General features: G+C 34.9%; 1 protein-coding gene across 8 annotated transcripts in view; it reads left to right on the plus strand.

Moving 5' to 3' along the window:
- The window catches only part of KDM6A (lysine demethylase 6A), a 158,393-nt gene that overhangs the window by 23,007 nt on the left and 117,793 nt on the right, over positions 1–17,593 (plus strand). For all 8 annotated transcript variants that reach the window (XR_003255152.1, XR_003255153.1, XR_003255154.1 and 5 more), the window contains exon 3: positions 9,490–9,598. Coding sequence is in view for 4 of the 8 variants with exons in the window: in XM_026075463.1 (XP_025931248.1) it covers positions 9,490–9,598 (109 nt within the window). In the remaining 4 variants the exon portion in view is untranslated. The remainder of the gene's footprint in view (positions 1–9,489; positions 9,599–17,593) is intronic.

A 17,593-nucleotide genomic window follows, 5' to 3' on the forward strand; every position in this document is an offset into this window, starting at 1 on the left:
ATGTTTTTCCATTTGGTATTTGTTAATGTGTGTCTCTAGATCAGATGTCAAATATGATAGGGCCTGAGAAGCATTATTCAAGAAGGAGGTCATATCCAGCTCCAAGGAGATGTTAATGAAAATGATCTGTCTTGATAGCCTGCAAGGTTATTTACCCCACAATTGCTGGATTCTTTAGGATGTGTTTGTGAAAATCCAATACAAAGTTTTACTTCTCAGAGAACTCCACTGGCAAGCTGAGCAACGTTTGGGTGTACTGTCATCTTATTAAGTGTTTAAAGCATATTAAGCTGCAAATGCACACTCACAGCTAAAATAATGAGGTCTTGCACTTTGTAGTGCCTGCCTACCAATGCAGGAATTTATGTGAATGGACCCCCCACACCTGTTATGGCTACATAGTACAAGTAGATGTTACCTCTTTCCTTGAATGAGGTATACTAGCTCTTCCATTCAAACGTGGTGCTGATTGTTAGTTGCATGACTATATCGGGAGGATTGTATTCTTGTTTCCTCATGGTAGTTGTTCTTGGTTCAGAATATTGCATAAAGTGGGAAAGGTTGGGGTAAGGCTGTGCTTTTGCAGGCATTAGCAGAGAAAAGTTACAGCTCCTCTATAGGAGAATGGGGATTGCAGAGCTTATCAAGGTGTTGACTAGCCAGAAGGTTCTTCTCCAGAACGTTTTTCTATCTAAGCTTGTCTTCATGCACACTTGCTTATATTCCAGTGCGCTCACTTTTATACAAGTGGCTTCCCATTGTCTAAGAGCATAGTTCAGCAATCTCAAAAACAGTGTATAAAAATGACTCTGAAAAAAGGAGTATATGTAAAGTGGTACCTGTATGCAAGATTTCAGTGATGTGGTAGAAAATCTTTGTGGGGAACCCTTCTTAGTATACTGGCTGTGCTAATCAGTAGAGGCACCAGCACTCGGAGAATCCTTGAGGTGGAGCTATTTCAGTATCTGAAATCAGATTCCTTCTGTTTATATAATTTTTATCCTTTATGTCTTAATGTGGCTTTACCACTTTTATGCCTCGTGTGGTTCTGAAAATTCCATACTTCCCACCCTATTAGCATTAGTTTTTACACTTCCTTCATAAGCATCTTCTGCCCCATTATCTTCTCCATCCTTCTAAAATAAATCCTCTTTTCCTTATATTTTCAGATTAAGCAATGAACAGTATTTTTGAAAATTGGGCCACCTCTGGTGCTTGAGCCCTTTTGAAACTGAATTTTAGACTGTGCAGGTTTAGTAGAGCAGAACAATTGTTGGTATTTTTTTAATATTATATAACAGTTGCTCTTTTATATCACCTTGTATTTAAACAAAGAAAAAAATCATTAGTAATCTATTAGTATGAGGCTAAATATTTTCACACATACTATTTTTTCCACATCAGAGTATTTGTAGACTGAATTTCTCATGATTATGTGTGTATATTTCTCTGTCTCTCTTTAATACTTCTAGTTACTGCTTTTTATTCAAGCTCTCTCATTGCTTCATTGTTTTCTTTGTGCTTGATAGATGATAGTCACTGTTTCATTTCCAAGACTTGTGTCCAGATCAGGAGATCTTTGCATATGTAACAGTTACTCTGACTTACGCTTTGCTTTTACCTAAGCAAAGCAGGGAGCTATTAATGCAGACAGTGGCTTTATTTGGCCATTTTTTCCTGTGTTGATTTAATTCTATTTACCAAGTTATTTACCAGTGAAATTAATAACAAACGTTTGATGTATATCTTTTTAAAATCTTTATGAAAATCCTTAGCCTCTCAAATGTAACTGTTGTGGCATCTTCAAAAAAGATAAGTTTGTCTGTCAAAGTTAACTATATGTTCTGAAGGATGATGTGTTTGCACCTCACTTGTGATATTCTGTGTTGGTATACTTAAGAATTACTAGAATAAAATTAGATTAAGTACTCTTATGTTTTATGGTGTGGTAAACTATTCATTAGCTCTAGAACTAATGCTGAATTAAGGTACTGAAATTCTATTTGGAATATAATTAATTTAGTAAAAATAACAATAAAAAAAAATCTTCCTATACTCTCTGAGGAAAAAATAGCCAAAATACTCATCCATTGAGAAGTCTAGTGCTTAAAAAAAAAAAGTGTATATATACACTCTTAAAAATAGAAGAATTATGCAGTATTTGGAAGGATGAAACTTCACACAAAATTTATAAGACCTTCTGTGTCTCCTCATAATGAAACATTTTTCTAGGACAGAATAGAGAGCAGTCTGTTCACTGACAGTTTAGAATGTGTTTTAATTACCTATATAATGTGTGAGTATACATAAATATGTAAATACATATATATATATTTATATATTTGTGTGTATGTATGTGCTACTGTAGTGAGAAAACTAACAGGGGTTTGCAGCCTAAAGATGATCTCAGAATTAATGCAGAATGATTTACTATATTAGCTCTGGTTAACCAATGTTTCATCAAAATGTAATTGGTTATGGACAGTCTAGCTTAAAAATGACTGAACTTCCCATATTTTCTTTGAGAAGCCTGCACTATTGAATTTACACCTGTCTCTCAGCAAACACTCAAAGAATGTCTTACAATTTATTTTAAGTGTTTTCAATTCAGTGCTGACAGGTTGTTTTTTTTCCCTTTGGTAAAATGTCACTTTCTCCATTTATCATTGATTTGCATATGTTATGTTTTGTATTCTGTTCAGAAGTTCTGTTCTTTTTATGAAGCATTATCCCTCATTTTTCAATGATGTTTGGCTTCAGGAAGAATTATTTCTAAGCTACTAGTATCCCCTGTTCCCCATCTCTTGTTGTAGCATTTGTTTTAGTGATACTGTTTCTCCTTGGTATATTTAAGGGTTTTTTTGTTGTTGTTGTTGTTGTTTTTTAATTGCTTGTTCCTTATGGTGATAGTGTGCTTCTCTTACTCCAGTCTTTAGAACATGTTTCATTTGTGCTGTTTACCTTTCAGATAGTTTCCTTGTTAGCTTTCACTCATAAGTTCTCCAACCTTGATCTTTCTTATGCGCTGGGCTGATTCACCTCCTTTCTGTCTGCTACTCTCCATATTATACTGAAGCTGATATCTGTAACAAATATATCTGCAAATTATGGCTAAGGTAGATTGCAGTAGTGGCTTTTTTTTTTTTTTTAAGTCATCGTATTTGGAATCATGAAGATATGCACAATATGCATCAAGAACTGCTTGCTCTTCTATCCTGCTTGCAATGTTTAGTCTTCTTGTGGCCCATTTCATGAAGCAGTAGTCACGGGAAAATTGACTGGCTGAAGTTGATGATACAATTCATGAGAAATTATGCATGAAGAGAATCTGTTCCCATTGTTCAAACTACTTTCTGTCCATGGTAAGGACATGATGATCTTAAATAGTATTAGTGGATTGCAGTAATTTTTTGACATTCAAATACCCTGTAGAAATTTTGCAGAAAGAAAGTTTCCAAAGAACCCAGCTTCCCCCCAGCCCCGTGAGGCCTAAGCTGTTTGGGGCATGAGCATGTTTGTGTCCAGCATCTCTTAAATTCTTCTTGAGGCTATCACATAATACACCCCAAATATGTAATACAAGATGAGCAAAATTGTATTAAGAAGAGAGAAAAACTCTGTGAAGCTCATACTGCATTTTAAATAAAGACAGAGAGCATATAAAGAAGTTATGTAAGCAGTGTTGGGAATTGATACTGAGTAAGAAAGTAAGGGAAGGTAGGAGTATTTTGCCATGCATGTATAATAGGAGAGAGTCTCTGCTGAATTAGTATAGGTTACCTTTCATCAAATATATGTTGTATGCTTTTCTTTGTAAAAGAAAAATGAGACATTCTTTTAAGTCATCTGCAGCTCAAGAGGTGGTATTTTTCTAGTCAGTCATTGATGGGGGGAAAAATAGTGCAACTTTTGAAGAATTTGGGCTAGTCTTTGTTCTTCTTGCTCAGCTGAAGGTAGCCTTATTCAAACTTTTGTTGTTGCAGGGCAGGAACTATAACTAAATCAAGAGGTTCTTAGGTTGGTGGCTGTTGTTATTTAGAAATCAGATGCACCTTTGGTGAACTGTGTGGAGCGTGAGTGGGTGGAGAAGAAGGGAATGGAGAAGCCTTATGGAATATCCTCTTTTGATACTGAGAGGGGGAGATTGGGGCCAGCACATAAATAGATTTCTTGCTTGTCTAGTCTGTAAATATCCCTCAGATTCAGTGGCAGTGGATTGTTATGTGATCATCACTTCAGTTTTCAGCACTGTCTACATAAGTATTTTCTTTTTCAGAAGAATAAAATATTCCTTAAGAGTTAATCAACACTTTGTTTCTAAGCATCAGTGTAGTATTCCATTTATAAATGGACACCAGTCCACTGGTCTCTGTTTTTTCTTTTTTTTTCTTTTTTTCTCACATGGAATTCTTCTCATGCTTCCAGTTCTCAATACCCACCTGCAAACCCTGTTTGTTCAGATTATATCTTTTTACAGAAGCAAGAAAAAATAAACAAGAACTGAACTTTTTTGCTTTTCTGGTTGAAAGCTTATATACGTACTTGGTGTTTTCTAATCTTTAAGGTTCGAGGAACATCTTGGGACTTTGGATTTGTCATTTTATACTATATTGTTTGCATTAAAACACTACCTTTTTCTTGAATAAACAATTAATGTGGAACCCAGTAAAAAGTATGAATTCAAATGATTTCTTTCACTGTACATTACTACCCAGCTGTTGTCGTGCTGCCTATTTATATTACTAGTTCTTTGGTTTTCTGTGGTCATATATATGATTTCCCTGTGTCCCCTGTGTCTTAAGTAAAAATTTTGCAGTTTCGGTGCACTCCTCCATTTTCATATCATTAATGTATTAAAGTCTTAATTATTAACACTTTGTCATGCTTGGCTATTTAGTCCTCCTTTCTTCCTAGTTAGTTATGCTTGTCAGATGTAAAGAAGTGTTACAGTGTTAACTTTTTATTACAGTGTTAACTTTTTCCATTTTTTAAATAAAATTGTTTACCGCTAATTTGGAGGTATGCTATAAAATACAAGTAATAAATGTGACCAAAGTGGTGGTGATATTTTTTCTCCATATTGCTGAGGCATAAATAACATAGTCCTACCTTCTCCTTTATGAAATAGAACTGTAATACGTATCAATGGCTTCTGCATAGAATATTTAGAATTCTGTTTTTATCTGATGGATTTTTTTCTTATATGGCATTCCCTTGACAGGAAATCATGCTAATAATAGCCCAAACTGGCATTTGCTTCATGGAGTTTGCGTGTTTTTTTTTTTTCCCCCCTCTGAGAAAATGTATGTTTAATAATAGAAAATTCATGAAATGTTCTTGTCACAGAAGAAGGAAACATTATTCCAGTTCCTTTCCTTTTTCCTTTGCAACAATAAACAATGAACATATGGGGGATTTGGTGGAACATTTTTGTAGATGCTAATGAAATTTAAGTTTTTTTTTTTTTTTTGTGGACACTCAGAAGTATTCTGCAGGCTTTTTCCGAGTTGACAGATACTTTAAGCTGTTTTTCTCCTTCACTATATTTTATTAACTTGCTGTAACCATTGATTGTTGAATTTGTGAAATCAGAATTTCCATGGTAACTGGCTATGATGTCATGAAGGGGGTTTTATAACTGACTTGTTAGAAGTGTTGACTATGGTGTGTTGCTTGAGTTTGCTTTTAATCAAGCAGGTGGCAGACAGCACAGGTATTTTTTTGTATCATATAAATTGTAACTTCTTTTCCTGCAGCCATTCCCTTATTTGTTTCCTGCTTCTGCTCTAGTTGCCACACTGCAAAGCAGCTGCTGGTGATTATTTTGCCAAGTTCTTAAATTCTTCAGGTTTCCCTTTTATCTTCATGCAGCCTTGAACAAAGAGAAGGAAGTGTACTATGTTCTGTAGCAATTTTCCTTTTCATTTCAGGGTCTTTTTCTTTCTTGTTAATTTGTCAATACTAGGCAATACAAGGCTCCATTGAGTGCACTTAAAAAATCCATACAATATAGAGAAATAATAATACTCAGAAGTATGAGGGTTTTTTTAACTTCCTTAGAATCGTAGTACGTCACGTTGGTTTAAATTGGTTGCACAAATGGTGCCATCGATGTCCCTTGCAGTTATAGATCCACTGAGATGAGATCTTTTGAGTATTTGAGTATTCATTCAAAGAAGCCGTATACAGATACATATAGTTGTAACCTCAATTTTCAAAATGCTCTGCATCATTTGCTTCAATTAACAAAAGCAGTTCTTTAAAGATATTTGTCGAGGGGTTTGATGAGAGGAAAGTTTCTCGACCAAAACTGAGCTACTCTGGCTACTAGGAAGAAGACAAGTCTTGTATTGACTGTTGTATTTAATCCTCCAGAGACTCAAAGAGGTTGACTTTGGTGTTCCTGCTGAGGATGTAAAGCAAGAGGATGCTCTTGCTTTTGGTTTCTATTTTATGTTTTTAGTATGTGCTAGTAGAATTTTGAAAATTCCTATGGAATAACCTTCACAATATCAGTTTGAATTTAGGTAAGTGTTTTTCTAATAATGTCGCAAATAGTTTAGAGATCAGCTGAGACCATACCTTGATAGTGGAGCTAACTTGCTGTAATGGTTAGAGAAAGGGAAGTTCTGCTTGCAGCTGTGGTCCTTTCCTTGTGCTGGTATTAGTGTTAGTAAGATGGCTTAGCTTGTACCTTCAGAGTGTATTCTAAAAACAAAGGGAAAATCTACCTTGCTGAGAATTGATTGGAGTTGTGTGAAAGGGTTGGTCTTAGCTTTTTGTATGCCTACTTTGTGTAGTGCTTCAGACACTACTGATATATCTTTTAGTGAGGTTTTACTTTCAAATGGGTGGGGGGAACATTAAAGGTCCTGAGATACTTAGTTGTTTAAGTGCATATGATTTATAATTTCCTTCAACTTCCTGTATAGAAAGAGCATGTTTTATTTGTTCAAAAAGTCAGTTTTCCCCTTCAAATACCTGTAATCATCTAGTTAAGGAAACAAACTCCCTGAAATTCCTGTCCAGCAGATTTTATAAGCTACCCATTGTGTTAGCAGTTTCTGCATGCTGTAAGCAGTGACTGAACTGTAGAAGACAATATGTTCATTTCAGAAAATGTCATGGTGTGAATATTCTCTTCGGCAGATAGAGCAGGTATTCATATTACCAGAAAATGGAAGGCCTATCTGCAAATTACATCTATGACAGTAATGCTAGAGGAAGCAGCATGAATTTGTGTTAGATTTGTACAAATCCAGAGATGACACCAAAAAGTGGGAGAGGAAGCAAGGCACAAAGAAAAAGATTACACGTTAAGACATCTGCAGATAAGGGAATAAGTTCCACATATGAACCTGGATGTGGAGAATTTGTTCAAACTCATGTAGTAACTAAAGAATTTCTTCTAAGAAATTCACTTTTGACTTGTGCTTTGGTTCTGGTTCCAGGGGTATAATTTTTTAGTTTGAGAGTTGACTGACTTCAGGATGTCTGATAGTGGTGGGAATAAAATTAAAGGAGTAGTAGCTTTGATTAACTGCCAGCAAAATTCTAGTCTTTTCAGTGCAGTTTACTGAAGCAAAACTTGTGGCATGGATGAAAAATTCTGCTGTTGCAGGCTACCAAAAGCAAGGAGGTTCATCTATCTTAAGCAGCATTTTTTTGCTGTAAAGGCAAATACACCTCTCAATATAAGTTAAAAAATATGGACAAACATCTACAGTTTGAAATATATAATTTTAATGGTCTTATTAAATTGTTTTAATACCACACATAGACCTAATACAAATTTAATATAGATGTTATCCATTTTGCTGCAGCTGTGCTTACAGCATAGCTTTGTTTTTATCCATCAAAACTTCTGTTTCTGAAAATAGCTGTAAAAGAAGGTTGTTCTGGACTCGGAAGTAGGTGAACAAATATATAGTACATCTGAAATTTGTGATACAGACTGAGAACCGCTCATCTGGTCACATACATTGCTTGTTTCTGTTGAGTACAGCAAGGCCTATTTTATGCCTTGCCATTTTTAAAAATAACTTTAAAACTAGTGTAGCAGGGTAAAAATGGCAAATTAAAATACGGATTAGGTCAGTAATTTGTATTCTCTGTAGTTTTTTTTATTATTATTAACTATTTCAGAACATTTCCTTATTTCATTGTTGGCATTCTTTATTTTGATGATTATTATAAACATACATGAAGTAACTGGACAAAATTACTAATATGGTATTTAGACTTAGCTATTGCAGAAGGGATTTTTAAATGTTTTTCCCTTCCTCTGAATTTCCAGTTAAACAAAATGACCTACAGAGCTCATCATTTTTAATTTAATCTTAAGGTCTTTAATTACTAATAGTACCTTAAAATCAAGCAGTTCATAATTGCAACTACATTCTAAACATAGTTAAACCATGAATTGGTGAAAGTCACGATTAACCAGCTGGAATTAGAATTCATTGTAATTTTAACCAGCTTTTGAGGACAACAGTCTTCTGCTGGTGCAAAGCACCTTCCCTTCCATTTGAGTTTAGTCAACTACTTCACTTTAATGGCTCTTTTTTTTTTTTATGATTTATTCAAAATTGAGAAACTGATCAGAATCTGGAAAAGTTGTGAGACAGTTTTTGTTGTTGTTGTTTTGTTTACCAAGCCTGTAAATAGGGTCATAAGACAAGAGTATAGATTGTTAAAGATTTTGACCATCATGGTGGAGAGAAGCTATCAATTCAGATTACTAGAAATGTCTGTTTGCAGTGCAGAACATATTTTGATGTTAAGTGTGCTGCTTACCAAGTTTTAGGGCAGCTTTCCTCAAAGTAAAATTCATTTCTAATTGGATTAAGGTTTCTAACTTTAGCTTTAATTAGTCTACAGTGACTGGGTAGCGAGTGTAAGGTAGTAAACAGTGCATTTTATGACATGATAGAGATATGTAAAAAGAATCAGATCTTGGGAAATTATGCTAAGCTATAGAAATTGCTTAAACATGTCAAGGTAGTATATTCTTCTGCTTAGCAAAAAATACTGAAATCATTGGTATAACAAAATGTCCTTTAGGAAAAAAATAAATGTAAATACAGAATAATGCTTTAATTACTTAAAGCAGTTTTTTCTTGCAGATTGGAAAGAATGAATAAAAACCCTTTTTGTAATTTGATTTTTAAATTAACAAATTATAATGTGTTATAGAAGTTTGTTTTCTGTTTGGGAAATCAAATGCTTCTGGAATTCACAAACAAACAAGAGAAAACTTTTTGTTTTTATTTGTTTTCAATTTGTATTAGAATCAGTGAACTTGCAACATGGAATTCTCTGTCTTGTTGTTTGGAAAGGAATCCTGATGACTGGTTAATGAGTGTGTGTAGACTTCTTGCCTTGCAAAATAACGAGAAAGTTTGGTAAAAGACTTACATTTTTTAGAAAATGTATTATTTTCTTCGGTTAAATATAATAATTTGAAAACATTATATTTCTCTTTTGCAGGCTGTTCGCTGCTATGAATCGCTAATATTGAAAGCTGAAGGAAAGGTCGAGTCTGATTTCTTTTGTCAGTTAGGTCACTTCAACCTCTTATTGGAAGATTATCCAAAAGGTAAGATTTTGTTGTTGTTGTTGTTTTAGTGCTTCTAATAAATGTCTTTGGGGGCTGTCATTTGCTGAACATGACACTATAGAATCAAATGCATGTGGATAATAACTCACTGTTTTCTCTTGGTTTGTACTATAGTTCAAAGTAACAGAATAAGAATGATGTTATCTTTACAAAAACAGTTGTACTTAACTTTTTGATGATTTCTTTAATTAAAAAGAAAAAGCCAAAACATTTCACTGGTTCAGGTACAAGTATGAAGCTTATTCAGCTTATACAATAGTGCAAAACTGTTTGCTGTATTTCTTTTTCTGCTTCATTTCCCTACAAACAGTTGTACCCATACCTCTGAAGGAATCATTTGGGAGGTGGAGGAGGAAAAATGGGAACTGCAAAAGTTAATACTACTGTGGAGACACAGGTGCATGGAATTATATAGCCTCTCTCAGGCTGAGCTCATGCTTCCTTGTTTGTCCTAAATCTTAACAGCTAAAACAAGGCTGAAAGTGTTAATTCAAGAACAGAATTACGCACTTAGAAAAATGTGCTTTAAGTTCTGTTTTGGATACAAGATGGAGGAGTGGGCTGGTTTTTTGTTTTTTTTGCCTTTAAGATCTCTGTTTCATTGATTTTTTTTTTTTTTTTTTCTTTTTGAAATTTTCTGAATGCTTTTAGCCATCATTGCAGTCAGTGAACATAGACCTTTATGTACTATTGTGCTTTGTTGCATATTGGCCAATAGACTGCAGTTTTGGTAGTGGTGTAGCTTCCCAAATATGCTCTTACAGTGATGCTTTTTGAGAAATAGGGCTAGATCTTCAGCTCCTGTCATTTCCCTTTTGTGTCTCATTGAGTGTCAGGTTCAGTCTCTGACAGCTTCCTCCCTTCCAGTGATTGTGGAAGGTATCGATGGGTAAAAAGTCTCTTTGGATCTTATTCTACATAGATAATTAGAGCAGATCAGAATATTTAGTCCTTTCATGGGATGTCTTTTTTCATTGTTGTCACTTCTCAATTTTAACATGAATGCAGCTCTATCTGATGATTATTTAAGAAAACCAACCAGCCCCCTTTCCGCCCACCCCCTCTTTCTCCAAACGCACAAACATACTGTTTTACAAGTTATCTCAAGAAGTGGAAGAAGGGAAATAAGATGGACTGATGCAGTGTTTGCATCCATACATAACTGATGGTGGCTTAAAAGCAGTGTTTAGTAATTTGGGCTGTATGTGGACCCTTTCATAACAGTGTGTGTATGGGTCTGCTTGTTTGTCATGCATAACATAAACCAGTATGAGATAGGGTTTGTGGGAACTTTTCTCATCTTTATTGTTTAGGTGGGAAACATTTGGATTTAACATTACTAGGGAGGAATTTCCAGTAGTCTAAATTCAGTATGTAAATTTAGGCTTTGAGTGATAGATGATGTCCACCTAAGACACCTGCCTCTTTCTGTTGACTATGTGGAGAGCTTAGGGACCTTAGCAGGCCAACTTGAAGCTACATTTTAGGTACCTACAACTTATACTTACATATGAGGCAGCTTGTGTGACATCATGTAACTACTAGTGTTTCTGTTTCCAAAGACATGGAAAAAGCTGAAGGGAACATGGCAATATGTTTGTATGGAATTTCATGAATAATAGTCTGATCCCATGTGTTTCTCCATAAATGTCTACCATCCCCTCTGCAAACAACTTCTGCTGTTGTTGTTCTGATTAGTGTAATGCAGCTTGGTATGATGTGACTGCACTATGGCTTATTGGATATATTTTATTTGCAAGGATAGTGTGGGATTGTGGGCTGAACTGTGTTAATTCTGCTGTTAATAACAGCTAAGAGTGACAGGACAAGGCATGGCTATGAATCAGAGGCAAGGTTTACTGATGGAGAGCCTACTTTGTACAATGCATATAATTAAAAAAAACCCAACAACATAAAAATACAGCCGATGGTTGAAAGTACCAGTTTTCCAGAACTATAAAGAAGCATGAGCTGAACTGTGTGAGAAGAAATATTTAAACATTAAAAACTTTGAATTAAAATGTTTTCTTAGCTGCCTCTAAAATTCACAATCATGAAAGATGTTGTCTCAATTAAAAAGTGAGAAAGCTTAGTAATGAAGAATGAGAAGTTAGGTGCATCTGGACATACAGACAAATGGGGTAAGGAAGAAACTAATACTGAAGGAGTTTGAATTGATAGGAAATACAGTAGCATCTAAGGCAAGTTTAAATTTTTCTTTTTTTTTTTTTTTTTTAATGAGGGACAAATATTCTTGTTCAAAGCAATTATTCAAGTCCAGAAGCAAGGATAGTAAAAGTATTATCCATAATACAAAAAGACTCAAGTATTCAGCAATTATTTCACCCCTTTAATATGAAAGAAATAGAATGCTGGTGCATTCCATTCTCAGTTTAAAGTATGAATAAGTTTTATTTCATTCTATAAATTCTGTTATCCTTAGTTAGCAAATATATTAATTACAACTGTAATTAATTTTTTTAAATCTTTAGGGCATGAAAAGTAAAGGGAATTCAAACACTTTTTTGTCTCTCTAATGTTTGTTTTAGCAAATTTTAAAGTTCTAGAAGTTCCAGAAATGTAAGGTGCCGAAGCAGGATGATCTTGGAAACTATAATCTGTCTGATCTGAAATTAGTCTTGGACAAAGTCATGGAGAAATTGACGTAGGATGTAATTAATACAATATCAGAAGATAGTAGCATGACTAATGCTAAGCAACATTTTTTTTTTCTTGGAAGCCCTTATATGTACAGCCTTATATATAAGGTATAAAGGTATATTTTTATTACAGGCAAATGTGATACAAGTGTTCTTTGTTTAAAAAATTATGCAATACAGTTTGTGCCAAGTAGAACAAAACTGTTAATTGATTGCAAAAGTCTGATTGTTGATGAAGATTAAGCAATGCTAGGTTGACAGAGATATGTTAACAGCTGCATGTTCATATTTTCTTTCAGTTTGATCTGTCTCCATTAACTTTTTTTCACAAATGCATAGACGAACTTGGATTATTCAGTTAGGTATACTCTTTGAGTGTTAGTATTTTCATGTAGTTCTTACCTTCTCATAAACCTAGTAACAAAGACTGTAGGTCATTTCTATATAAGACAAGGACTAATAGCCTTGAAAAGAGGAGCCCTGAAAAAGATTAATACATGATATTATTGGAAGTAACTAGGCATATACAATCCTCGCTGCATGTGCAAGGAGAATATCAGGTAGGAGCAGACTATCTTTGAATTTGGAATAAGTTGATAGCTGACACTAGATGGATTTAGACTTAAGTAAGGCATATTTATTTTTAACTGAAGTCTATTAAATATTATAGTAATTTTTCTAGAAATGCAGTATGTTTTGTTGCTTGCAGTCTGTCAAAATTTACTATATTCTGAAAAAAAATACTGGTCTCGAACAAAAGTGGTGAATTTACTTCAGAAATTATTAGATAAGGTTCTTTTTCTCTATATTATATGTAAGGTCAGACTAGAGTATCATGATGTTTTTTCTTGGCCTTTAAAATATCTGAAGTTGGTCTGCAGCTTGCATTTTGGGAAAAATTAGATGTGTTTGAATTGCCCTTGTTACCTTAAGAGTTTTCTCTGCAGCTGTGAAATTGACTTGCCTTGTTAGTTTCACTCTGCTACTCTTAGGAGACGGTATTAAGGAAGATGCCAATCTTTTTGCAGATTCTGAAATACTGTGAGTTACTGATTTGCATTCAGGAGATTATAACCAAGGTAGATTGATTCAGTTTAGCAAGCACGTTTCAGAGTGGTTTCTGTGCCCTGCTTTTATCCCTTGGACTATTACTGGTCAGAACTTGGCTTCAGGTGTTCCCAAAATGAGAACATTCCCTGCCCCCGGTGAAAACTCTTCTGTTCCTCCAGAGCATTTTCTTAGGCCTAATCTGATGTCTTCTTTTTTNTTTTTTTTTTTTTTTTTTTTTTTTAATATAAGACAGTTATTCATCAGCAGATTGATTATTTCAGAGGCTTCCAAAACTATTGTTCCCTGGGTATGTCTTTGGTGAGTGGCATTCCCCCATCTGCTTGTTGCTGCTCTCTGCTTTGTTTCCCAAACAGCTGAATGTGCAGCTGTCTGGGGAGCTGAACCAACTGAAAAATAACTGGGCACAAAAAAGTGACGCATTGCCCAGAATGTGAAACCTCAGCCTCAGGTTTTGCCAGAGGAGGTTGATACAGGCTTTTGGCATGATCTGGGTTGATGGAAGCATGTAGGTCATGTAGGCTTTTGGACACTGGCAGAATTGTGAATCCAGCTAAGACTTTATGGCAGATACCTATCATCTTTATATGTTACTTCATTCCTTTGGAGGGCCAGGGTTTTGCTAAACTTATCTTGCTGGCAGAAGAAATGAATGCTACATCAGTAATTTGATTAAGATGTTTTTTTCTTTTTCCATGACCCTGGTTTCCATAAGGAGTGCAGAGAATGATCTTTGAAATTTTGGTTCTAGTTTAATGCTGTTTGAGCTCATGGACTCTGAAGACATCTGTATTTTCTTTAGGGATCATTGTATCTGTTTTGTAGAAGGAGCATTTATATTGCCTGTGTCCCAACCTGTGACCTGGAGGACTCCTAGCAATTGCACAATAGGAGGCATAATTTTATCTTTGGCCACCTTGAATTGCTATGCTCTAAGCAAAATGCCTGGAAGAAGATAATGCAGTTTATGAATTAATTGTGAAAAACATACAAGTGTTCAAATCACAGTTACCAACGTATAATAAGTACTCCACTGGAACTATTTTTATTATTGTTTTACTCAAGTGGTGATCACATTTTTTGATGTACTACATTATTATAGTTTTAATAATCATACTTACGTTTTGTATGTAGGTTGTGACTGCATTGTAATCAAAAGCACTAATAGAAAAATGCTTTAATTTAGAAGAAACTGTTTACTAGTTCAAGGTCATTTTCTTAGTGATTGTTAGGCAAAAATTTGAGGGAAAAAAAGTATTTCTTATGGTGCTCACTGACTAAGATATTGCCTAAAACTAAAATATAAACAGTTTTAGACTGTTCTTGTGTAAAGTTACATAGTTGTAAGACTCCCCCTGCCCCCCCCCAAATCCAACAGTGTTTATGTGTACCTTTGTACTTACAATTCAAGTTGTGCAGAAATTTTTTTTACAGTGGTTAATGTCTTAAACTTTCAGGGCTTTCAGGGAAAGTATTATCATTAGGAACCATTTCAGTGAGTTGCATTCTGAGGTATAGTGTAGCAGACATCATTTTATAAAATGTAAGAGACCATATTTCCAGCATAGATAGGATTGTGCTGATTGCTGCTGGGCTGTCTTTTACTGATGAGTCCTGGAAGAACTAGAACTGGTTTCAAGTATAACAGCATCTGAATGAATTAAGGAAGAGATGACTGTGTTTCAAATAACAGTGTGATCTTTGTTTAAGTTTTTTTTTTTTTTCCCCTCCATAATTGTTAGGAATTGCCTGAAATTATGTTGTTTCTATTTAGAGTTGTTTGTTTCATCTTCAGGTTGCTGTTGTTAAATTTCAGGCAGTTTAAATTATTGCATGAAATTCCTGTAGAAGGTAGTAAGAATGTTCTCCTAAGCTTAAAAAATTAAAATGTTCTCTTTAAAATATTTTTTTTTGGCAATTGAGGATTTTTATTATAGAATACAACTAGACCATGTTTTTTGAATGGTTGTCTGAAATTTTTTATTTTGGACAGGGTTTTAAATACACTCCTAACTGTCAAAAGCCATTTTGAGGAGTATGTTCTTTGAAGGATTTTTTAGCATCACGCGATTGTTGTGTTCTTTCACTGATACACTCAGTATTTTAAGATCTTTCCTAGAGTAACAGGATTAAGTGACTGAAAGTAGTTTATTATCTAAAGGATTTCTTTAATAGTGAACTCCCTGTCATGATTAATTAGTGTCTCTCTTGCATGTTTAATGCCACTTAGTCTCCTGTGCAGCTCATTGTTGGATGTGACTATGGGACAGTGACCTTCCCACCAGTTTGCTGCTGCATTATATTTCCAGATGTGGATGTGTACTTGTTAATAGCTTTCTGAGTAATTTTATTTGTTCTTTCTTAAATGTATGATTGTGTTGCTTTTGAGTGTCTGCCTTCAGTCTTCAGAAGACATGCTTTAGCCTCCTCTGATCATATGTCGTCTTGGTACTTTCAGCACAAAGCTCTAGAGGAAACCGAGAGCAGCCTCTCCCCTGAGGCCTTGGAACAGAAGACCTGAGCTGTATTTTGCTGCTCTAAGTTCTGCACTTTTCTTTTTCTTTTCTTTTTTTTTTTTTCCAATCGTTGACCCAACCTTGGAATCTACTCAATCTTTTATATTTTTGGCTAATCCCCTAGCCTAGCAGTATTCAATTTGCTAGGTTAAGACATCAATATGGATAAAACCTGAACTGCTTAAGCTGTTTGCATAATCTACAAATGTCTCCAGGTGTTTAACCAATACTTATTTTTCCTAAATAAGTTGTCAAATTCAAAACAATGCTTGTGCCCCCTTCCTTGCTTCCCTTGTGCGATTCTTCACCTAATTTTCTACCTTTCCATTCCTCTTCTGACTAGATAGGCACTAAGAAATGCGCTTTGCTTGTTTAAAAATTAACATTAAAAAAGAGAAATTTCTATTTAAGAAAGCAAGTACTTATTTATAGAGAAGAACATGGGGTTGTGAGTTGATTTTATAGTTCTTTTCTTCTTGGGGTATGTCATCAGATTCAAGTTTGCCCTTACCTTTCCTACTACAGTTTAAGTTTGAAATGAAACAGAAGTTTAGCAAGCCAAAAATCTGTGGTGGTCACATTTAGCCATGCAAGATGCCACTAGATGGTGTCAGTATCTAGTTCACATTTTTGTTACTTAAGCACTAAAATATTCAAACTGCTCCATGTTTGCATCTGTTTAAAAGGCTTCCTAAATTTTCAGGTGTCATAAAACAGGTCTGTTAGAGTAGGTCATAAAAGCTGTCCTTTTGTGACTATGGGATTTGTGATTGTATATGCTAAAAATGACAAATAGAGGGATGTCATTCAGTCAATGCTTTGCTCCCCATTTTCACCTCTTTTCATTTGTTTGTTTAGGTAATGGATTTAGACTCTGGACGTGATGAGTGAGACTGTCTACTCAGTATTGAAACAAATATGTAACTTGTAAAGTTTTACCATTTTCTCATATATTAAGTAGATTAAAACAAACAAATAAGAAGATGCTGAAACCACATACATGGTAATTATATGAAAGTATCTTTCATATTCTTTACGTGAAGTCAAGGAATCTTAAACAGGAGGAAATAAGGAAATGGTATCCTCTGTATCATGACTCAGAGGAAGTGGAGTCTTACAGAGCAAATAATCAAGGCCAGATCATTCTGTCTTGTATTAAAGATATAGTAGGTTTTGCAAAGTGGTCTGTCCTGGTGGCTGCAAAACCTTCTTCAATAAAAGAAACCAGCAGAACGTAACTGTATGAACTCACCGAGAGTCACCTCTGCATTAGGTGGCAGAGGTTTATAAGATAGATTCCTAAACTGGCTTGTATTCTGGAACAGTTAAGGAGGTTCCTTACTGCCCAGGATAATTTTAGTTCTTTACGGTGGTGAAAAGATTGTTTTTCTTTTTGGAACTATTTTAGGTAAACACTCTTGTATTCTCATCAAATGACATAGCTGACTCTGAATGATCTGACAAGCGGTGGGCACCTTTGGGTCAAATCAAGCCATTATTTGGGGTAGGATGGTAAATGCTGTGTCTGCCACTCAGTAGGTTGTAGTGTTTCCAAGAGTTGCAGCATAAGGGTTGTTTGTTGGGAAATAATGTAAATTGCCAGGTTTTGGAGAGAGAGATCTTTCTTGATTGGAAGAGTGTTAGCCAGAACTTATTTGATAAGTGATGAAGTCCTGGGCAGAAGGCTGGAGACACGGAGGTCACTGCAAGCTCCTTTTGTAAGAATCATG

Source organism: Apteryx rowi, unplaced genomic scaffold (assembly GCF_003343035.1).
Source record: "Apteryx rowi isolate R43461 unplaced genomic scaffold, aptRow1 scaffold_404, whole genome shotgun sequence".
Taxonomy (NCBI): domain Eukaryota; kingdom Metazoa; phylum Chordata; class Aves; order Apterygiformes; family Apterygidae; genus Apteryx; species Apteryx rowi.